Below are 24,800 nucleotides of genomic sequence, written 5' to 3'. Positions count from 1 at the left end.
TCCCTCCTATTACAAATGAGGGAGGTCACCCCTTTATATAGGCTTCAAGCCTTGGCTACATGCAAAACCCTAATTAGGGTTTCTCCCTAAAAGATTCCCCACACATGACGCAACAAGGTGGGAATCAACAATAAATGCCCATTATGCCCATATACAATCAATTCCATCCCATTACAATTAATTACATTCCTGCCCAAAATGGTGTCTATCGTGCATTGAATGGACCATCATCCATCAAACTCGCCCAATAAATCATAAATGCAATAAATATGCCTCCATGCAAAATCGCCCCATGATGCCATAAATGCACCATCATCTCCTAAACGTGATGGTTGCATGCAAAAAGAATATGCCATAATGCCTTAAATGTGACATGCAAAAGATACTCCATTAATTCTTCATGCGTTGACCCGACTGCCACTTGGCGAGAAACCCCTAGAGAGAGAAAACTTCAGGAGAGAAAAATTTGATCCATGAAGAATTTTCTTGAAGTTTTTCGAACTTTCCTTGCTCTGGAGGAGATTTTTAATGAATTTCCACCATCTCCTTTTTTTTAGGAACTTTCCAAAAATAGGGTTCCAGGAGAGAGAAAATTATCTCATGAATCCAAATCTGAAAAAAATTTGAAATTTGGATGTGATTTAATGCCCAAAAATGGATTTTTCAATTTTTTTCCCACGGGATATTCCTTGTTCAATTCATCTTCGATTCCTTCCTTGCCTTGGAATTTTCATGTCATGGAGAAATTTCATCTTGGAAGGAAAATTCCTTCCTTACCTTCATTTGGCACCCATTCCTTTCTTGGAGCACATTTTCTCCATGGTGAAGGAATTTTGATGTGGAGGAAAAATTCCTCCTTAACCTCATTTTGACCTTGATTCTACTTTACCCCTTGAGGAAGGAATTCCTTCATGCCTTAGCCAAATTTCACATTTTCCAAAAATTTTGTCCTGAAGGAAGGAATTTCCAGCACTTCGTCAATTTTTCACTTTCCTGGAATTCTATTCTGAAGGAAGGAATTTCGATCACTTAGCCAAATTTTCACCTTTCCTGGAATTTTGTCTTGAAGGAAAGAATTTCCATCACTAAGCCAAATTTTCACCTTTCCTTGAATTTTGTCCAAAAGGAAGGAATTTCCAACACAATCAATTTTTCCACTTTCTTGGAATTTTGTCCTGAAGGAAGGAATTTCCAACACAACCAAATTCTCACCTTCCTGGAATTTCTTCTTCTTGGGCACAATTCTTCCCTGAGGAAGGAATTTTTTTGAATTTTGAATTTTTCTTTCTGACCCTTGATTTTCATGTTCTGCTTCCAACATTAGGCACATTTCGGAACTGGAGAGGAAATTTTGGAAATTTGTTCCTTGAAGGATTTTTTTGTTCTTTTTGAGTTCATTTTGTTCCAAGGAAGCTTTTTCATCAATTTGCCAAATTTCCTATATTTTATGAATTTTCCTAAAATTTAGAACCCGAGTCCAGGAGTGAAAGAAATCTCTCACAATCCCAAATCTGGAAAATTTTGAATTCTGATGAGATTTGGTGTCTAAAAATGGAAATTTCAAAATTTGTCCCGAGGGGATTTTTAGCTTTTCAATCCTCTTTGACCCTTGGATTTTCATGCCTTCGACAAATTTTCAGTTTTCCAACTTAGGCCTGGAATTCACTCTTCATGGTGGAATTCATCATTTCATCCTTGCCTTAGCCATTTTAATGCCTTCCCTTGACCAAGGCGTTGATTCTTCCCTGCCATGGAATTTCAAACTTTCTCCATTTTTCCATGCCCTGTGTGTTTTGGTGCCCTCCTTCACTACTAGGCACTATTCTTCATTGAGGGAGGAATTCATGATTTTTAGCATTTTCCTTCATCCCCTCCATTTGGCACCCTACTATTCCCTAGGGCATTATTTCCCTTTGGTCAAGGAATTCAATGAATTCCAAATTTTCCCTGCTGACTCCATTTTGGCGCCCTCCGCAATGCTAGGGCGGAATTTCACACTGAGGGAGGAATTCATACTTTGTTTGAATTATCCATCATCCTTTGAATTTGGTGCCCTATGACCTTCTTGGGCGGATTTTTTACCTTGTCATGGAATTCTCTATTTGTCCTTCCTTCCATGCTTTCTCCTACTTAGCGCTCTCCTGAGGAGTAGGGCAGAATTTGACTGAGGTCAAGGAATTCACAATTTTTCTATCCCTCCATGCATATTACATTTTGGCACCTTAACTCACTCATGGGCGGATTTTTACATAAGTGGACGAATTCACACTTCTTTCAATTCTTCCTTGACCACTCCACTTTGGCACCCTCCATTATTCCTAGGCGGTATTTTGCTTTGGTCATGGAATTCACACTTTTTCAAACTTTCCATGTTGACTTAATTCTATCGCCCTTTGACCACCTTGGGCGGATTTTTGGTGGAGGAGGAATTTGGCAATTTCCATGCTATCCATGGAGACTTCATTTTGGCACCCTCACCTGGCTTTGGGCGGATAGAGGAATTCTTGGTTTTTTTTCATTCCTCCCTGACTCCTTCATTTTGGCACCCTCAGCTGGCTTTGGGCGGATAGAGGAATTCTTGGTTTTTTTTCATTCCTCCCTGACTCCTTCATTTTGGCACCCTCAGCTAGCTTTGGGCGGATTTTGACCATGAAGGAGGAATTCACACTTTCCCTACTTCTTCCGGACTTAGTTGAATTTCTGAGATTCTTCCGGATCGGGCTACCATATATGGATTTGAGGTGATTTCCCAGACTGAGATAAATTTCTCGAGCTTTCCACTTTAGGAATGGGCTTCCAACACTTAGCCATTTTTACTGATTCTATCTGCTTTTCAAACCTTCCGGATTTAGAAGTAGTTGTGAATGCTTGATCTTCATTGCCTGCTCGAAGGGTCCTGTCACAAATAAACTTTCTAAAAATAGAAACTTCCAGAACGTCAACGTTAGACCCCAAAACAGGACACTGGAATGACTTACTATAAATAGAAACTTACTAAAAATAGAAATTACTAAAAATAGTAAGTTTGATTTTTGACAAAATGAAGACATTCCAGGACTCAATAAAATCCCTAAAAAATAGGAACTTTCTAAAAATAGAAAGTTGCCCTGTTTTCGCTCAAATTTTACTGGGAGGTTCCTTGAAGGGTCCAAATTCTAGTTCCATGTTCAGTTTTTCCAAAACCCTAGCAGAAACCCCTAAAATCTAGGACTAAAGGCAAAAGCCCTAAAATTGACGAAACAGGCCCTAGACTTAACCAAATTCACTCAAGCGAAAAGCAGACCTAATCAATTTGACCCTCGAACACTCGCGAAGCGAAGAAAGTTCCAGAGTATCAAACCTCGCCGCAAGTCGGGCGAGTTTCCTGAATTGGCGAGTCGAGTGAAGCTCGGCGAGTTTTGGTAGCTCGTGACTCGGACTCGACGATTTTTTCGCATAACTCGCTTGACTCGCGAGTCAGGCGAGTTATGGACAATCTCGCCGAGTCCGAGCTCTAGGACTCGCATAGCAGCAGGTCACATTTTGACTCGCAAAAAAAAAAAATATTTTGACATTTTTTTTTGTATTTCTTTTTCATTTAACCCTAAAAGGTCTTCTAATTGCTAGTTGTGAGAAGAGGAGAGGAAAAGTGAGAGAGAGGAAGGAAAACAAGAGGCCAAAGGTTTGCAACCAGCAAGGAAGAAGAGCATCAAGGAGACCACAAATCGCATTGGGGAGGCCATAGGCTTGCATTGAGAGCATCAAGGAGTCCATAGCAAGACTTCTCAACTCATTTGAAAGAGGTAAGTGTTAAACTTTGTAGATTTTGTTGGTTATTTTTGGTATGTTAATGGATTTTCTCATTTGTTTGTTAAATTTTTTTAGTTTAACAGTTAACTTTCCAAATCTTGAATGTTTTTATTTTTTTAGTTTAACTTCAATGAGAGAAGTAGAATAATAACAAAGTGCAAACCCTACATTTTTTTAGAAAAAAATTGTAAACATGTAATTACAATTTTTTCTTAAAAAAAAGTAGCGTTTGCTGATTTTTTCTATTAGTTTATAACTTTATAAAATTTTCTTATTGCAACAGCCTTCACGTTTTAAAAACATTCATTTTTCACAATGCCTAAAAAGGATGAGGCTTGGAAATATACTAAAGAGTTTCTTGGCAGACAAAAAAATCAAACAAAACGTTTTTTCTGTAAAGAAATCAATTTTGGTGGCATCAATAGATTTAAATACCATATTGTCGGCATACCTGGCCATGATATCGAGGTATGTAAAAAACAAACTGCTGAGGCAAAAAGTTTCTATTATGTCCAATTAGAAACACATGAACAAGAAAAGTTAACTAAGAAGAGGCAATTGGAAGAGTTAAGTGCTATTGGCTCCCATGCACTCGCATCCACATCCACATCCACATCCGCATTCACATCCGCATCCCACATCCGCGGGCTGTTTTGGAGAGGGTTCTTCCATGCCTCCCTTTTGTCCTAGTGCTTCTGCTAGTGCTAGTGCTTCTACTTCTACTTCTACTCCTCCTAGTGGCACGATTACCTTTGGCCCTAGAGTTCGGAAATCCAGGTTGGATAGTTATTTTGTGCCACGCAGTACTCCTGGGGCACAACCCTCGCTTGAGAGCATGGGTTGGAACAAGGAGGTTCATGATGCTACAAGAAAACAAATTTGCAAGTTTTGGTACTTTTGCAACATTCCATTTATTGCAGCCAGGTAATTCTTTTTTATTTGATTGCTTTAAGTTTAAAAGTAAATTTATAGTTTGAAGTTGAACTCTACTTTGTCTAATCATAATCTATTTGTGACAGGTCTCTTTATTGGCAAGGCATGGTAGATGCAATAACCATTTGTGGTGCGGGGTTTAAAGCCCCTATTCAGGATGAGTTAAGTGGCCCCCTCTTGTTAAAAATGGTTGAGGATATGAAAGTTGAGCTAGAGGACCACCGACAGTCTTGGAGCCAAAAGGGTTGCACCATCATGACAAATGGTTGGACAGATAGGAGGAATAGAAAACTCCTAAATTTTCTTGTTTCCTGCGGAGGTGATTGATCATTCTAATTTTAATTCCCAAAATGCATCGAATAAATTAAATTTTGATTTGTTGATTGATACATGATAATTGATAATTATTTTGCTCTATTTTCAGGATCCACCATGTCCTTGAAGTCTATTGATACTTCCTCACATGTGAAAAATGCCAAATACTTATGTGAGGCTATTGAGGAAGTCATACAAGAGGTGGGGGAAGAAAATGTGGTGCAGGTGGTGACAGATAATGTAGCAAGTTATTTTGCTGCAGGTAAACTTTGAACTTTTCAAGTCTTGATGGAGAGGCATCTATGATTATTTAAAATTTTCTTAACACATCAAAATTTCTAATTAATTTAAAATTGTTGTAGGTAAACTTTTGATGGAGAGGCACCCGAAAATTTTTTGGTCTCCATGTGCGGCCCATTGCCTTGACCTCATGTTGGAGGATATTGGTAAGCTTGAATGGGTGAAATCAATAGTTGAAAGGGCCAAAAATATTGGCAAGTTTATCTACAATCATGCATTGGTCCTTAGCATTATGAGGCAATACACGGGGCAAAAGGAGTTGGCTCATCCTGGTATCACAAGGTTTGCCTCAAACTTCCTCACACTGAAATCCTTGATGAAATCAAAGGCGGCTTTGAGGCGTACGTTTGTTGGTGAGGAGTGGACTTCCTCATCCTATGCTACGACCACTACAAGGATAGATGTGGTAAATTGCATTTTTGATGAGCCAGGTTTTTGGACCCCTTGTGGAGAAATCGTGTAGGTAAATTTATTACAATTTAACATTTAGTATCTACTATTTAGTAATTTACTTTTAATTTACTAACAATTTAACTTTGCAATTTTTAATTTTTTTTATTTAATTTGTGACTTAATTGTTTTCTTTAACATTACGTGTAGGTCACTGAGCCCCTCGTGGTTCTCCTACGAGTTGTTGATGGGGAGAAGCCCTCTATGGGCTATATATATGAGGCTATGGATAGGGCCAAGGAGGCCATTAGATCCATATATGCAGGAGATGAGGATAGGTATGGCCCCATTTGGGAGATTATTGATAGGAGATGGCAGAACCAGCTTCATAGGCCCATCCATGTAGCAGCCTATTACCTCAATCCGGCATTTCGATTCCATGATGACTTCAAGACGGATGAGGAGGTTCCTAGTGGCCTATATACAATGGTACAGAAGTTGTGTACTGATGGCACAGCCTCAAGTACAACGCTTCAGCTGGATAAATATAATAATCAAGAAGGATCTTCGCAAGCAACATGTGCATAGAGGCTCGGACACAATTGCAGCCAGGTAGAAATATATGTAAACTTAAGATTCCTAAGTTTATGGCTTATGCATTTTAATTTTTGACTTTATAATCTAGCCTTAAAGTTGGAAATGAGACTGATTTTTTTTTCTTTTCATTATTTCAGATAGATGGTGGCAAATGTTTGGGCCCTCAACCCCAAACCTTTAAAAAATTGCCATCCGTATTTTGAGTCAGCCATCCAGCGCTTCTGGATGTGAGCGCAATTGGTCCATGTTCAAGCACATCCACTTGAAGAGGTGTAATAGATTGTATATGCAAAGGTTGAATGATCTTGTTTTTGTTCATTACAACCTCTGTCTTAGGACCAGACAAATTTTGGACACTGACTCCAATCCGATCACTCTAGCGGAGATCGATCCAGAGTCTGAGTGGATCAGTGAGTCTACCGATCCTGTCTTCACTAAGGAGGACCATGAGTGGGTTGATCGGGCAGACAGAGAGGCTGAGGCTGTGGCTATGGCAGAGGAGGATAGAGCACGATCCGGCACAGGCAGAGCTGATGTTGGTCATTGTGGCACCTCACAGGCGGAGAATGTGGCTACTCAGTCATCCAGGACCTACCTTAGACGCCTTTGTAGGAGGCAGACAGACTACTCTGAGGCTGAGGCTGAGGATGAGATAGAGCCTGAGTCATAGACTTGTTTTTGTTTACAGTTACATATATGTTTGGGAACATTTGATGTCATGGATTTTATATACATTTGACAACATTTATAACTCTATATATCTATGTTTTCTATTTCCTTCAGCTACAATTTACATTTCTACGCATGTGATGGATGTATGTTTATGTATGTGATCAAATTAGCTTCTATTTGATGATATTATAGTGTCTTTAAGCTTTACTCAATAATGGGTGTATGAAACAAGTTTTAAATCGTTAAAAATCTCTAAATTTCAAGGGTTTTTTTATTTTACCAAGTCATAGCCGAGTCACGAGTCGAGTCGGCCTTGCTAAGTCCAAGTCTAGGCACTTTGGAAGAAACTGACGAGACTGCCACCAAAAGACCCAAAAAAACGAAAACAAAAGACCGGGAGGGCCTAAAAAGTAGGGGGTCCCCATTTCCACTGGAGCGATGTGTGAAAACATCACAATAAGATCCCTCCAAAAGACTTTGTCCCTAACCTACTTATAAGCCTTGAAATACCTTGGGTGACCAGCCAAGGGTGTATCATCAACAGCCCTCAAAACTTTGCTTTTAAATTTTTATTCTAGGACTACTTAGATCCTATCCTTGTAGAGGATAAAATCATCAACCACCTTATACCTATCATCCTGCATTTTGCCTTCAAGGATCTCATTTGTGATACCATTTTTTGCATACTCTTCTATTATCAACATTTTCAATAAATAGTAATCTCAAACATCAAACATAAATAAGGCTTTCTAGATAGAGCATCAGCTACCACATTACTTTTTCCTTTTACATATTCTATATCAAAATCATACGCTTAAAGCTTACTCACCCACTTTTCTTGCCTTTCATTCAAGTCCTTTTGATTGAGAAAAAACCTCACATTGTTGTGATCAATCCTAACCACAACTTTGCCACACCAAGAATTGTTAGAATTTGAACAAGACATGACTGATAGCCAACATTTCGTTATCACATATAGAGAAGCGTATTCTACAACTTTTTATTTCCAACTTTCAAAGGCAATGGAATGTCATGTTTGTGTACAGCCCTTTATGCAGCACATTCTAGGACAAATGGAATAGAGAAATCTGAAAACAGCAAGTACTGGGAAAGAACTAATTACTTCCTTGAGTTTTTCAAATGTGGCTTGGATTATTCCAAACCATTTCAAACCTCCTTAGTTAATTCAATCAACAAAATAGCAAGTTGTGAAAATCCTTTCGCAAATCTCCTATATTAACTAAAAAGTCTCAAAAAACCTTTCAATTGTGTCAAAAAAGTGAGTGGTGGCCAATCTCTTACTCCCTGAATCTTCTCTTAATCTATATGTTCTCTCTTTGCACAAATAATATGTCCCAAGAATAAAATTTTGGTCATACCAAATTTAGACTTGGACAACCCAAAAGCCAAGAATTCCGAATACTATATGCAAATGTTTCAAATGTTCTTCCCATGTTTTGCTATACACCAATATATTGTCAAAGAAAACTAAAACAAACTTCCTCAACTACTCCAGAAAATATGATTCATGCATGATTGAAAGATGACTGGAGCATTGGTTAACGTGAAAGGCACAACCAAGAATTCAAAATGTCCAAAATGACATCTGAAGGCTGATTTGTGTACATCTTCATCTCTTACCTCAATTTGGTGATAACCAGATCTCAAGTCAGTTTTTTTTAAATAAACTACACCATGTAATCCATTGATCAATTCAACAATCCTAGATACTAGGTACCTGTTTTTTTATGGTTTTCTTATTTAATGCACGGTAGTTTATATACATTCTCATAGTACCATCTTTCTTTTTCATCAATACGACTGAAGAGGCTAAAGTTATTAACAAAACCATGAAGAGGTGCAATCAAAGAAAAGAAACCATTTGTTAAACAACAATTAAGCAAGAGGCATGTCTGTTCACAAAGGTCGCATATCCTCAAAGAAATAATGGAATATAAGTAAAGAAGGCTGCAGTGGAAGGAAGGCATGGAGAAAACACACAAGCACAATCAAACGAAAGAAGACATTCAACAGATCGAAGAATAAATAATTCTGATAAAGGAAATAAAGGAATTTCAGATCGAACCTCTAGTCATCCAACAGCAAATATCTAAGGAATTAATTTTCAGATCAGACTTAAAAAAAGAGCCTGATATTATTTTCAAATCTACCCTTTTCAGCACTCTATACTCTCACAACCGCTTGGGGTATATATATACACGTTGCTCATACATAATAGATAATGCTCAAGTGTATGATTATATGATAGAATATAAGATATGCCTGATTGTCTGAAACCCACCTTGTAAGAAAAGCCTAGGGTGTAAGCAAAAGGGGTATATGAGGGCTAAGTAGGTCGTCCTAGAGTTGACCATAGTAGCTCCTAGGACAAGAGGGCACCTAAATAGAAGAGCCAAGGAGCCCCCTTACAAACTCATCAATTGAAGGCGAATTAAAGGTCTTGTCTACACCAACCTTTGTGCAAGTGTCAACAACCCCATTAGAAAGCTCTAATGGCGTATTCAAAGTTGTTTTTTTAACAATTTCATTGCATTAATTTTCAGTATGAATAAATGCATGTACAGCTATAGGAACATCCTGGAAATCAGTCACACCTTCATCTTGAGGCAAGGTATTCTCTTCAACTTCTGAATTGATTATCTCCTTTTTCATCTGCGCTTCTTTATTCAAGTGAAGCTTCAATCTTCCATCACGTTGTTTGAGCACACTATTGACCAACCCATACACAGCAGTAGAAGGAACCCATTCTTGGTTACAAATAACCAATATCATAGATAAGATAGGTTGGGATAAAACATCACTTTCATTTATACACATGACCATAATAGTCTTCATAGCTGTGATAATCTCCTTATCATGTTTGTTGTTGATCGTGACCAAGAAATGATGAAACATATTGTACATCAAGTCATGCAATCCCAATTCTATCAAAAGGTTACTCAATCTGTTTTTTGCAAAATTATTCAGTCCTTTGTGAACAAAGAATATTGTTGATGTCATCAAGATCTTGAGAACTATCCACAATTAGATACAATACCTCCTTCATTGTATCCTTATCATAAGGAACTCAAGGTGCCAAAATCCTCATAATCTCACTTAAGCACGAAGTAACCATTAGTCTAATCCCATCATCCGAATGCCTAATCAAACTGTGTTGCCTTAAGGAAGTCACAACCAGGACAAGAGCTAGTTGTAACAAATTTGAAGGTGTCTGCTGCACTATGCTCAAGCATCCATCTAATTCACTCCAAATGTTGAAAACTACATCTTTTGGTTGATGAACATTGAGCTTTCCACTTGCCTCTTGTAGAACTTCCACCAACCAATGTCTCTCCTTTGACCCCATATGTAGATCTGAATTTTTCCAACAGGATGGCAAGAACTTTAGCTCTGATACCACCATAATATCCCCCTATGGATATTTGCTAACCTCCCTTTGTATTCTATTCATATACTGGAATTGAATCAAACAGTTGGCTCGCAACTGAATACTATTTTTTCTGAATAGTAACTCTATTTGCAATGTATTGGTTTGCTTATTTGTTTTCAGCAGAATGGTTTCAGACGTAATTCAGCCTAGGAAAAATATTCATGACAATACAAGAACAGACTGAAAGTGTTCGCTAATGATTTTATTGAATAACATCAGCAATTGAATTCAACACTTTTTCATTTCCCAACTGCAGTCTGATACAAAGAGAGTATTCGAACCATACTAGTTATAATCAGAAAATTACAACCAGAACATACCAGTTAGCTGTCATAGATTTATATCAGAATCAACATAATTCTTCATTCAATCTGGTTCTACGCCCTGTAGCTGCTACTATCATGTACGGAACCCCTTTCCACAATCTTCAGACCTGTACGGCACCTTGAGCAGTCCATAAACCTGTACGGCCTCCCTAATAACCTCCTTCAGTCTTGTACGTTGCTGTTGTAGCCTTTCATTGGCTGTACGGCACTTTTGTACCCATTCTAGGGCATGTACGGCACTCCTATATGTGTCTCCAACCAGTTCGGTTTCCTCCAAAGATATCAGTATTGTACAGCAGTCATAGCTTCCACATTCAATGTTTTTAGCAATGAAATGGGCAGTTCAGCTGACAAATGAATCACAGGTGCAGCTCCCAGTTCACTCCAATCGACCCCTCCTTATGAGCTGAAAACTTCAAATGGTAAATACACAGCTGTAGGCATTTCATTTTACCTTTCCTCCAAAGAATCCCCAGGCTGTATCTTCCAACAATATAGGGATGGATTGTTGGCTAAAAGGGTTTTCGTCCTCCAAACCCACTAACCAGTTTCCCAGAAACCAGCAACATAATACCAATCTCATCCAAGCATGCTCAAGAATGAGCTCTTCAATTCATTATATAACTTCATATTGGACGTTGCCCATCCGCCTTGCCAATGTGGGATAAATAACTTTTCCTTTATTTTATTTCCCCTTTTTAGTCACCCACTTAAGAGACTCTTTAATATATATATAAAGAAACATTAACTTGTGTCTCCCAAGTGCCCCTTTATAAAATCACTTTATAAATTAAACTTCTTTTTTAAGCTCTAAAAATGATCTCTCCATTAAAACAATGAAAATTTGATATGCAAGGTCCCTGTTTTGTGCTTCCAAGATTTAAAACTCCTTCCCCCGGTTCCGACAAGCTATCACACTAAGGTGCATTTTAAATATTTTAATTATTTTTTATTGCAACCTTAGTAAAATACTTAAAAATAAACTATTAATGCACCAATTTAACAAAAATTGTAGAAAAGCATCGGAATCGAAATCTGATCGTATTGGAGTGACCCTGATGAAGAATAATGACAAATGGAGCCAATCGGGTGACTTACTACAAATAGACGCTCCCACCAAGAATCTTGGAGCCCAAACTGAAAGCTGGAAATAACATCTGAAAGCGTCATGTGACTCCTCTAAACCAAATGAGCTCACTGATAACACCAAATTACCCCCCCTAAGAATGCTGACACAAACCCAGAAAGTCAGTAACAACTGCACTGCCAGAGAAACTAAAAATGGGGACATTTGTGATGTCCCAAAATTGAACCTCATCGAATATTGTTGATATTGAGAAAGCTCCTTGTATTATCTTTATAATCAAGTTGATAAAATTGAAACCGACTAATTAGATGACAATGTATTAAGAATAATCAAGATTATTAAATGATGAATATGAAGATAGAGGATGTAATATTCCCATCCTATACAAAAAAGCAATCTAGCATTAGAACACGTGATTGGTAAATCTTGGACATTTACAAGCAGTTGGCAAATAGAAATAAGAGTGTACTTAGCAATTAGTAGTTTCAAAAGGTTAGAATTGCATACTACTGATGTTAGAGCCAGTTGCATTATGAAGGATATCAGTGATAAGAAGGATTATAGGAAGAGCACATTGGAGGACGAAGATGGTCAACTATGTTCGAGATACAATAGCTGCTCACCTATTCATGAGCTCGAGACTTAAGTCAATTTGACTAAGTCTTAAATACGCTTAGTTATAAGATAATAACATGAACGGCTTACAATCTTAATATTCATCCAAAAGCAAATTATGATATCGAACAATGAGTGATCTGTAGAGGTCAACAATTGCTGATCAAGAAGATGGAAAATGGTATAGCACCTTTAAAGTTACTATAGTCTACGATATCTAAGAGGCATAAAGAATACGAAAATAAGAAGAAACGAATAAAAGACGAGATCTGATCTGAGCTGGCACCATGAATCCTTGAAAGAAGACAAGACATCGAGGAGAATCTCAAAAAAAGAAAATAACCGTCTCAAAGAATGAGTATGCAGTGATCAAACAAAAGGAACTGACGGGCATGGATTAATGTTCAACATCAGCTATCTGATATGATCAATCGATTATTATGGGGAACCATATATCGGGCTCAAAATCATTAAAGATTACAAGCAGTGGTCAACGCCATCAAGGGAGTACCGATCTACAGCGAGGATCTCTTCTACACGACAGTAGCGCACTTACAATATCGCTCATCATCAATTGATGATTAAAGAAGATATAGTCGGTGATTGCCTTATTCACGAAAATCAGCATACAATGAAAGATGGATATCAAGGAAACAAGAACGATTAGGATATATTCCTAAGTTTTATAAAACGGGGGTTAATGCATCCTATGAAGAGTCGATGGTCAGCAACTTAAATTCAGTAAATGAAACAATATCGTCTCAAAGAATGAGTATGCAGTGATCAAGCATAAGGTACCAACGGGCATGGATTAATGTTCAACATCAGCTATCTGATATGATCAATCGATTATTCTGGGGAACCATATATCGGGCTCAAAATCATTAAAATTACAAGCAGTGGTCAACACCATCAAGGGAGTACCGATCTACAGCGAGGATCTCTTCTACGCAACAGTAGTGCACTTACAATATCGCTCATCATCAATTGATGATTAAAAAAGATATAGTCGGTGATTCTCTTATTGATGACAATCAGCATACAACGAAAGATGGATATCGAGGAAACAAGAATGATTAGGATATATTCCTAAGTTTTATAAAACAGAGGTTAATACATCATATGAAGAGTCGATGGTCAGCAACTTAAATTCAGTGAATGAAACAATATAGGGAAGACAGGAGAATTAGTGACATTCGTTAACTGATACAATGATAGTCTAATCTTCATCGATTATGTTTGATTATACATCGATTGTTGTTAATAAGAGATGCGATCATTTGTGAAGGGCCGCAAGGTATGTGTGTGATGATATATTAAAGAAAACATATCGAACTTCTTAAAAGGGGGAACTCTTCAAAGGGTTATGAGGACGACTTCACCTATCTTGGTGCAACGATCCTTATTAAAGCAGTCACTTGATAACATAAGGCCGACACCCATTAAGGTAACAGAAATTAAAAGAATTAATCAAAGGATGTGTCTGTACGAAATGACGAAGTCTTTGAAAGAGTTTGCACCCTTCTGAAAGAGGTATACGAAGATATAAATCATGTAGAGAGGGAAGGAAAAAGGGGGAAGGATATTCCTGAATATGATATAAAAGGATAGTTTATGTGGTGACATTAAAAATAGAATTTTATTAAGGACCAATGAGCCGATATATGAAAAAGACGTCAGCAGTTCTATGAATACTTGGTGAAGCAGATTATGGAGGATTCAGGGACAGATTTGATGGTTAAGATTGAAACATATCTGTGAAGAGTTCTAGGAGACTTGGAACAGACCAAATAGCAAATTTATAATTTCAACAACGATAGAATAAACAAATGAAGATGACATTAAGGCATATATTACAAAGTATATAAATCAGTTAAAACCATCAAGATAATTTTCATCTTTCAAAATTATTCTTAGCATTATGAAATAAATATTATAGTAAAATGTCTTCAGAATCAATGAATTATATTTATAAATATATTACAATTCTCACTTTAAGTTAGAATTGTTGTTTCAAGACTAAATCAAGGTGAGTTCCAACAAGCGACATTACAAGTGGTATCAGAGCATGATCCTGCCATCTTGCAGGCAAAAAAGTTAAATCAATGAATCATTCTAATCAATCAGAAGGATCTAACAAAGTGAATTTATGTATCCTTCATGTCTTTCATGTGTATACTCCGTATTTGTATATATGCAAGTATATCTGATGTCCCCTTCTAGCTAGAGACTTCAGTCTAGCAGTGGTTTAGCCTATTATTGGACCCTCGTAGGCTAACACAGATGGATAGGGGGTCAGTTTGGGCACAGGAGGAGTTGGTTGTCTGGTGATTTGTCTTCCACAGAGCTCAGTGCCTTTGATTTGGTATTCAAGGATGTTTTAGACTCCATTTGGTTGAAAATTGCTATTTTTAATAGTTGCTATTTTTAGCAATATTTTTTAATTACATGGGGAATAATTGTACCAACTCCTGTTTCAGACGGCGTAGCCAGATTCATAGTATTGATGGAGTTATGAATTTTACAGCGAATTGATATTAATTAAATGGTTAATGATTTAATATTAAGTCCAAATTACTTAATATTAAATCACTTAAGTGAAGGGGTCTTTCATCATTGAAAGGGGGCCACTTTTTATATTAGTTGAACTGGGAAATATTTTTCCATGGACTATAGTTTCAATATTATTAAATGTTAATCATTTAAATGATTAAATGATGGAAATCGTACCTTTTGGGGAGCTACGCCAAAACCCTAAGTTAGGCATTAAAAGGAGGGAGAGAGACTTTGTTGAGGAGGCTATTGATTATTGACAACCTTGAATTGATTTTTGCTCTTGCTTGGAGACCAAGGGTTTCTACTTGCAGCCGCCATTGGAGAACGAAGATTCTTCTCTGTGCTTCCATTTGAACTGGTGAATTACCCAGCGAACTTGGAATATTGGAGGGTGCTATACTAGGACTCTATTTGTGCTTCAGTTGGAGAAATTTGGTGAAGATTGGATTAGATAGTGAAGGGATTATAATGCAGATTCAGAGAGAAGGGTTACAGTAGAGGAGCAGCAGTATTTAGGACAGCCACAACAAGTATTTGCAGGCCTCATCAAACTCGGCGCAAATTCCAAGAAATTGCGATTTTATTATAAGGGTTTCAAAAATTGTAAAATCCAAAGGAGGATGGGGATCTATGGTTTTTGGGCAACAAATTTGTGACGCAATTTCATAGCAATAAATCTACTGGCTGTTGGGAGGAAAAATCAGGTTCTTTCTTGTTTTTTTTCCAGCATTGCTTATATTGTGAAATTACTTGGTAGAGATCAGATTTCTTCCTTGTTATTTTATTTAAATTTATGTTTAAAAACTATTCAAAAACAATCACACAAAAAAGAACAGCAACAGAACCTTCAAGGGTTCTTACATTGGTATCAGAGCAAAAATCCTGCCATCCTGAGGGTGAGGAATTTACATGTAGCCAGAAGAAGTTGGTCAAACACACGGAGGAGAGCCTTACTTGAAGGTGGACAAGTTGCAGATAGGCAACCAGATACCATGGGTGATAGGCATACAGGCAGCCCACCCAGAGGGAACAGGGCTGTAGATGAGGAGACTAGAGAGTTCTTCAAGACTATGGCTACAGGGCAGCAGTAGGTGGCCCAGGCAATACAAGCACTCACCACTATGATGGAGCGCATGAATCCTCCAAACAGACAGAATGTGGATCATGAGGATAACTGGAGTGCTATTGGTTCTCGAAGGGCTCAAAGGACTCAGTCCAGGACAGCTGATAGACCTACACGTCCCACATTTATTCCCGAAGAACCAAGGAAGCTCCAACATAAGAGGTTGCAACATACCCCATATTTGCAGATACCCTTATGGCTGCAAATGATGAGTGGGAGTTATTAGCTCCTCAGGTACGAGAGAGAATGACCTTTAAAAGGTTTGTGAATCAAAGAAGAGAACACTATAGGGCAGCGAGACAAGACAGGAGACCACGGAGCCAAAATAGTGAATTAAAGCATGCTACAGGCAAGCTTTCCTTGACTACATTTGATGGTAGTAGCAGAATGACAACACAGGCTTGGATTCACAAGCTTGATACCTTTTTGGCACTTAGACCTATGATAGAAGTGGAGGCAATAAAATATGCCATGCTACATTTAGAGGGAGCTGCACATGATTGGTCGTACCATGGTATGATTACTTTACAGCACAACCAGGTGACTTCCTACCAGGATTTTGTGGACAGGCTAGTAGAGAGGTTTGACAAGAAGGATCCAAAATTCTACTTCAAAGAGTTGGCACAGTTGAAACAGACAGGAGGATTGGAGTATTTCATTAGTGATTTCCAGAGGCTATCCGTTATGGTGCCAGATATCTCAGATAGGAGATTGGTAGTTTTGTTCACTGAGGGATTATCTGAACCACTGAAGGGTTGCGTAAAAGCCCTTGATCCATTTAATTTGCAAGAAGCAATTAAAAAGGCTAGGAGTATGGAGCATGCAGCCCCAACAAATAAATTTCAGTCAAAAGGTGCATCATCTAGCAAAGACAATAAACCGTTCTTCAAGACACCAGAGAAGAATGAAACAAAGACTCAAAATAAAGACAAATCATTTGCACCACTGGATAGAGAGACATTGAATGATTTGAGGAAAAAAAAAATTATGTTTCTATTGCAAAGGACCCTATGACATGAACCATGATTGTCCCTTGAGACCTAAGGGTAAAGCAAACAAGGTTATGTGGGCTTATTATGAGGATTCTGATTCTAAAAATTCAGACCAGCAAACTGAAAATGAGGAATCTAGTGAAGGAAAAGAGAGTCTGGATGATAAAAAACTTAAGCAAATGTCTATCAATGAAGAGAAGGTTGAAGGTAGGCTGAAGGAGGCCCGTCTCACTAGTGTGCAGTAGGAGGGATCATTTAGGATGAGAGGAGTGTTGGCTGGACAGCGAGTTATCACATTGCTAGATACAGGTGCCACGCATAATTCCATTGATTCCAGGTTGGTTGAGAGGCGTGGGATACAGACTGAGCAGTTTGAGGGTCTGAGAGTGAGGGTAGTTCATGGCTTTGTCCTCAAATGTGATAGAAAGATCACAGGTCTCCCTCTGAAAATTAACAACAATGACTTCAAGGCAGATTTCTATGTTGTTAATATGGGTGACACAGATTTGGTTTTGGGCATGACTTGGTTGCATGATGTTGGGGAGTTCACTCTCAACTTGAGAGAAATGGAGATGAGATTTCAATCGGATGGGAAGATACACATACTTAAGGCCATCCAGGACAGCGAGTTTAAAATGATGTCTTGCAGACACATGGAGAGCTTGTTGAGACATGACCAGGTTGAGCGGGCAGCCCGTTGCACTATGATGCCATCACAGGGGCAGCAAAAATCAGAATATCACCTTGATATATAGGAGCTTAGAATCAAGCACTATAAGGTATTCAGTGACATTCCACCAGGTAGACCTCCCGATAGAGGTATTGAGCACATTATTGAGCTGGAGGAGGGTGCCAAACCCATTATGATTACACCATATAGGCATCCCAAAAGATTAATGATGAAATAAAAAAGACCATCAAGGAATTACTTGCCATGGGCCATATTAGACCAAGTAAATCCCCTTTTGCTTCTTCGGTGGTTTTGGTAAAGAAGAAGGATGGTACGCTCAGAATGTGCATTGATTATAAGGTTCTGAACAGGAAGACTATCAAGAATAGGTACCCCATCCCACGAATTGATGAGTTATTAGATGAGCTCCATGATGCATGTCTCTTTTCGAAGATTGATTTGAGATCGGGTTATCATCAAATCAGAGTGAGGGAGCAAGATATAGAAAAGACAGCATTCAAATGTCATTGTGGTCACTTTGAGTTTGTAGTTATGCCATTCGGGTTAACTAATGCTCCAGCGACTTTTCAGTCCACAATGAACAAAGTCTTCCATCCTCAGTTGAGGAAATTTGTATTGGTCTTCTTTGATGACATCCTTGTTTACAGTAAAACATGGGATGAACACTTGTGGCACTTGGATGCAGTGTTGAGCATTTTGAGTAGGGAGTCCTTGTATGCAAAGGAATCCAAATGTGATTTGGGATTATCAGAGTTATTATATTTGGGTCACATTATCAGTGCACAGGGGGTACGCATGGATCCTGAAAAGATTCGTGCTATTGTGGAGTGGCCTACACCAGTGAGCCTGTTGATGTGTTTTTTATGCACATAACAATACAAAATAAATTACCAAGATAATTTACCCTCTCTTGAACAAAATCACCTCAGATGCTAAGAATGAGATCAACTAAAATGATTCCAAGGTTTCTACATGTCAGGTCTTGACGAGTGGGTAGGTTCAGTGGTTGATGTGAATTGTTGTGTTTCACTTTGGGGACTTACGCAAATGTTTGGATTATCATGAATGATGTGGAATAGGTGTGCTGACAACACTAGATTTATCAATATAGCTCTAGATTTACTTCTTACTAAAAAAAGGACAAAAGGAATAGGGTTTAGGAAATCTATTCTAATCCTAGGAATGTAGGAGATGATGAATGAATTTAGTGGAATCAAACTAAGCAAGGTCTCACAATCAGGTATTGACACAAGCTTAGTGCAATCGTCTAAGGTATACTTAAAGATTTTCAGGCTATCACCATCAAACGTAGACACCATCCAAGTTGATGCTTGTCAACGGACGCGCAATAGTTGAAGTTATGCTTACTTAAATTCCAGTTGACCACACAAGGAGCACTTACCAGCGGCAAGAGGCTAGTGGTATGGATTAAAGATTCCACACAAATAAATTCAACAAATCTTCCACTCAATCTAACATACATGAAAATAAATTCTAATCTAAATTCTAATCTAACTTGGAGGAATTGGGAACCATGAATGCAAATACAACATTTGAAGAGCAAAATCACCAACAATTGAACAATAATTAGGATTCAAATAGCTGCAGCATATACCAACAATTCTACAAAAACTCTCTTACAAATGAGAGACAAGGAGGCATATATAGAGTCTCTTACAAAAATGGATGGCCCAGATTGATCTAAGATCAACGGTCGAGATCATGCCAACAAAACCCTAGAATTACCCTAATTAGGGTTACATCAAAAATGGTGCCACCAACATATGGCCCAATGAAAAGATACCTAGTCATCTAATAAGGAATCTTCTAGAAGATTCCTCCCTAAATCTCTCTCTCTCTCCTAGCATACTCCAAAAATCTAGCCAATATTGAATCTAACTCCTCCATGGAAATGCTAGGCAAGATATCCTATTGTAAATCAATCACGTCCAATGAATCCGAGCAAGCATTCAAAGTGTTCTCCCATTCTGGCATGAGCTTCTGCGAATTATGAACATGAATCAACAAAGAGACCAAGTTATCTATCTGACTCTTCTTCAAAGAGTCCAACTAGCAAAAATACATAAATTTCATCTTGTCTCTTAATTCGGCCAAGTGTAAACCACTAGCATCACTAACATCAACGCCCAATAATTCCTCAATCGAGGCAAGGATCTTCATCTGAATGTCTTGAATTAATCCTTCCATCTCCATACAACTCGATTGGGCATTCTCATAAGTCGATTTCTTCACGGCTAATGCACAATACCAGTCGTGGAAATCATATCTGTCTCCACTGTGCACAATGTTCTCGCTAACCAAGGTGGAATTAGGAACCTTCTTCAATGCCTGGAGGCGTGGAATAGTCTTGTCTTGAATAGGCCGGAATTCTACCCAAACTCCCTCCAAATACTGGATTCTGAACACGAGCCTTGTTGTCCTATCATATGCATGGACAAACTGAGTAAGGAAATCATCTGCCTGTTTTCTTGTGCTCTCAATCCACTTTTCCACCTCCGAGTGTGTACCTCTCACTACCTCACAGTGTGAATGTATTCCATGGTCAACGGCAATAGGGGAAATAAGGGTGGGATCTCCATGCCTTGTTCCTGCAATATACTCTCTGAGTCTAATATTTTCTTCTTTGTATCTTTCTTTCTCTTCAACCGCTGTGTCTAACCTTGCATTAATTGCTTGGAGGTTCTCACCAATCTCATGAAATTCCTGTTTACTGGATGTACGACCAAGGGCAACTGAAGTGATCTGGAAATCCATAGAAGTAGCCATGTCCGTTGTCACGCCTGCTCTAGGAACAACAATCTGCGCAGTCTGCATTCCTGTCTCATCTCTAGCTATGTGCGATAAAATCTCCGCTCTCTTGGGCTCCTTCTCCTTAGCATTCCTAGCTAGGTAGTCATCAATATCATCAATAGGTTGTACCTCTATCATCTGTTTACTTTTCTCCATACTTCTTACCAGCCATTCAAGAATAGCGGCCATCTCCATACCATCATCGAGACATTTCTCGATCAAGTCCTTTCAATGCCGAGATAACATCATCGTTATCATCAGGATTATTCTTGGTCCAATCATATACCTCATTTCCCAAACTAACTTCCAAAAGGACAGTAGGGGATCCCGGCTGGTCATCATTCTCCTCAGGAGGTGCAGATGCCGTTGTGGCGTGAAATTCCTGAGTATTCTCTGGTAGTATCACTGTGTTGGAATACTGTTGAGTCTCCTTGTTCTGTTCTGTTACTTCAATCACTTCGATTGATGAGACACTAGGAGGGGGTGAAGGAATGATAAGTGGAGGAATGATAGTCTTTTGTTTCTTCTTCACCTCCTCAATCTTCTTCCCTCTGGCCTTGACTTCTCCTGGCGTGTTCTTCCTTCTCTTGGGAGCTTGACTCTCTTCGTCTGCATGAATCCTAACATCACTGACAATCCTCTGATCATCCTCGGAAGTAGACTCTTTCGGCTTCATCCTTTCATAAGTGAAGGGAACACCCATGTCAACTAATCTGTTCATCTGTATATCCACCCATGTGCGGGAGAAATTCAAAACCTCTCTCATCAATGTATTCAGGTCAATCTCTTCTGACTCTGACCAATTTGGCAATAGGATTGCCTTCTTCATTTCATTCTCATAATGTGGGTGTGTATGATCTTTGTTATCTAATACCTGATCAGGAATGAGGAAAAGTCCACACTTCCTCATGAAATCCACTGACATTCTGGACCACATTCTTCTCTTCACTGCTTGCTCGTCCATCAGGTTAGCCCAATAATCCTCTATGTCAATCTTATGAGTGAACTTCTCTCCCCTGATCCTTCCGACCTTCTTGTCTGGATCAAATCTTTCTCTTTTCTTGTATGTAGCAAATTGATAGAATGCAAGTTCCTCACCTGCAATGTTGGAGGCTATGGCGGATTGGCAAACCTCTGATGTCTTCCCAACTAAAATAGGGAATGTCATGCCTGTCCTATGCTTCTTTCTCTGGATAACATCGAACTCTAGAAGTTGTCTTACCACTTCCAACAATATCATTATGTCGATCAGATACCTAGGAAGTCTGTAGGGTTCAGATTGAAACCCATGAATCGTGAGGTATGTGAAAGTGGGAAACTGTAAATACCACGATCCATATTTTTCTATTAACTCTATTGCCTCCTTGGACAATCTTCTGTGGATTCCGCCTTGCAGCATCCGTGTGATGTACATAGTGAATGCATCATTCACTCTCTTATAGTCTTCAATTCTATACATGCTCAGGTAGGGGTAGCATTCATGACTCTTGTACTGTCCTTGCCCATTCCCGACTTCACCTTTGCATATTAATCCTCTGTATGAAACGAACCGTGCAAGCAAGTATACCAGGTAAGAAGTCATGGCGAATGACTTGGACCGCTCTACATTCCTCAACTGGAAATCCAGGTTGTCACTTATAATCTTGGACCAATTCACTAGTGTTCCTCTCAAACAATCCTGAATGAAGTAGAACATCCATCCATCAAATATTGCTCCCTACGGCATCCCCATCACTCTGTTGAGTAGGAATATCAAATCACTATATTCCTCCTTAAAATCTATGCACATGAGTGTCTTGGGAGCCTTGGAATGATGAGACCTAGGCTCAATCATCCACTCTTTGTCAATTAAATTCTTGCATACACCCATCTTCTTCGTGTATCTGTCTGCATAATCTTCCTTGGTCACATCCTTCATGTCTGTTCCGCGTGGAATTCCGAACACCTCCGCAATAGCATCCTCAGCAAGGTAGGCGATGACAACACCCTTAGGACTCTTGATCATTCTTGTGAGCGGATCATAACATCGTGCACATTCCAGGATCAACTCACTGCACTGTATGGACTGTGAAAATCCAGCGGCATGGAAGATGCCACTCTTCATAATATTCGCATATGCTGGGGAAGGAACTTGATCTCTAACTCCAACCATCCGACGTTGTATTTGGTCGAAGTCTACGAAATGCATCTTTGTATCTGTGATCTCCTTCCATCTCGATGAAATCTTAAGTTCTGGATAAAATCCAGTCTCCAGCGTCTTTAATAGTTCTTTCCTTTCCTTATATCCAGACTTTGACATCGCACCTGTACGAAGCTCGAAGTTAGACTTAGGAAAATAAATAATACTCTTAATAAAATTCCTGACTTTCTAAAGATTTAGCTAATTAGAGCATGGAATCAGGAAAATAATCCATACACTTGGTAAATTTTAACAATTAAGTTCAAAGTGGGACAACACTAAGGCATGGAAACCTTTCATAAAATTCATTTATACCTCCTTATGCTTAGAAAATATGCAAGCTAAAATGCAAAGGAGTATACCAGATTGATGATGACTAAGGAAAGGTGTGAAAGGTTGTGTTTTCACACAATGAATGTCTGAAGACACCTTCCGCAGTCAACAATGGAGGTCAACAATTTTGAAGACAACCTGAAAAATCAGACTTTTAAAACATGTTGCAATCTTCAAAAATGTGCATAAAATCAATAAAAATCCGTTTTATTGATGAAAACAATCATTTTCTGGAATGTAAGTATGGCTGGTAAAAATTAGTTTTCTGAGGACAAGTCTGAAAATCGGATACTTCAGACTTACCAGCACCTTGCAAAGTGGTTTAAATCCCTGAAAATGATGAAAAATGGCTAAGGAAACAGCCCCAAGCAAAATCGCCAAAAATGGTTAGGTGGCTGGAAATGAAAATTTCTGAGAACAACCGCCTGACAATGGAGTTTCGGACCTGCAACAGCGATAAAATGGTCTAAAAAATGCACAGAAAACTCCATAAAACACCTCCAAATGCAAAATGCTTAAGTTGTTAATTGGCTGGGCAAAAAAAACTTAAATCTGAAAATTAATGGCAGCCATTAATGGAGGTCAAAATCTGAAGCAAACCTCATATCTGAAGCGAATCAGCAAGCTAGAAATGATGGCAGCCATCAAGAATGCACGAAAATCACCAAAATGTGGCACCAAATCACCTCCCAAGCAAAATCGAAATTTTCCAACTATGGCGCCATACTAAAAATCTGAAAAATGTCATCAATGGCAGCCTTGATCTGCAGCAATGGAGGTCTGAACAGCAAGCAAAATGATGGAGAAAAAATCGCCCAAGTCTCCAAACATAAAATCGCCAACTTTCACCAAAAAATGCCAAATTTGAAAAAAACCGCCAAACTTAGCAAAATCGAAAATCTGAAACTGGTCTTTAATGGCAGCCAAGGGGAATAGATCAGCAAACTGAAAAAAATGGAGGAAAATAAATCCTCGATCCCACACTTAACAAAAACGCCTTGCTAAAAAAATTACCCAACTTGGAGAAAAATCGCTTTCATGGAGACACCTGGCAGAAAAAATAATAAAATAATGCTAAGGCACCTCCCTTATACTTGCTTTCACCTCTCACTTTCACCACACAAGCAATGTGGGATAAAACACTTGCTTAAATACTTGCCTGGTGAAACCCTGTAATGTCCCTACTAGTTAGGGATCACTAACCTGCAAAACAGATTGTTAGAATACAACGAATATACATATATATATAAATAATCAACTTGCAATTTACCTTTAAAATACTTAATTAACATAATCACAATTCTCGTCTAATAAAAAGGATACGAATGCCATACGAAAGTATGTCCTTAGGCGGTCGTGAAGCTCGCCTTCTTGGAACCCATCTTGGTTCCAAGCCCTCCAGGAAGTCGAAGGTGAATTCGACCCCTGTCTTGAATGTAATTTCTTACATCCAAGCCATCCAGGAAATCGAAGGTTAATTCGATCCCTGTCTTGAATGTAATTTATTACATCCAAGCCATCCAGGAAATCAAAGGTTAATTTGATTCTTGTCTTGGGTGTAATCTCTTACACCCAAGCCATCCAAGGAAGACCCTATGTCCATTCCTTGCCTTAAGTGATGCATCCCATCATCCAAGTCC

General features: G+C 38.6%; 1 protein-coding gene across 3 annotated transcripts in view; it reads right to left on the bottom strand.

The window, feature by feature from the left end:
* LOC131079044 (uncharacterized) overlaps positions 1-24,800 on the bottom strand; it is a 171,900-nt gene that overhangs the window by 131,985 nt on the left and 15,115 nt on the right. The window contains exon 1 of one of the 3 annotated variants that reach the window (XM_058016940.2): positions 7,826-7,957. The exons of the other annotated variants lie outside the window; for them this stretch is intronic. Within the exon in view, the coding sequence (XP_057872923.2) occupies positions 7,826-7,942 (117 nt within the window). The 5' untranslated portion in view covers positions 7,943-7,957. Of the gene's footprint in view, positions 1-7,825; positions 7,958-24,800 lie in introns of those variants that run through there. 3 annotated transcript variants of the gene reach the window in all.

The sequence above is a fragment of the Cryptomeria japonica genome, chromosome 8 (assembly GCF_030272615.1).
Source record: "Cryptomeria japonica chromosome 8, Sugi_1.0, whole genome shotgun sequence".
Classification (NCBI taxonomy): domain Eukaryota; kingdom Viridiplantae; phylum Streptophyta; class Pinopsida; order Cupressales; family Cupressaceae; genus Cryptomeria; species Cryptomeria japonica.
The sequence above is the reverse complement of the archived record's forward strand: the minus strand, read 5'-3'. Positions and strand labels throughout refer to the sequence as shown.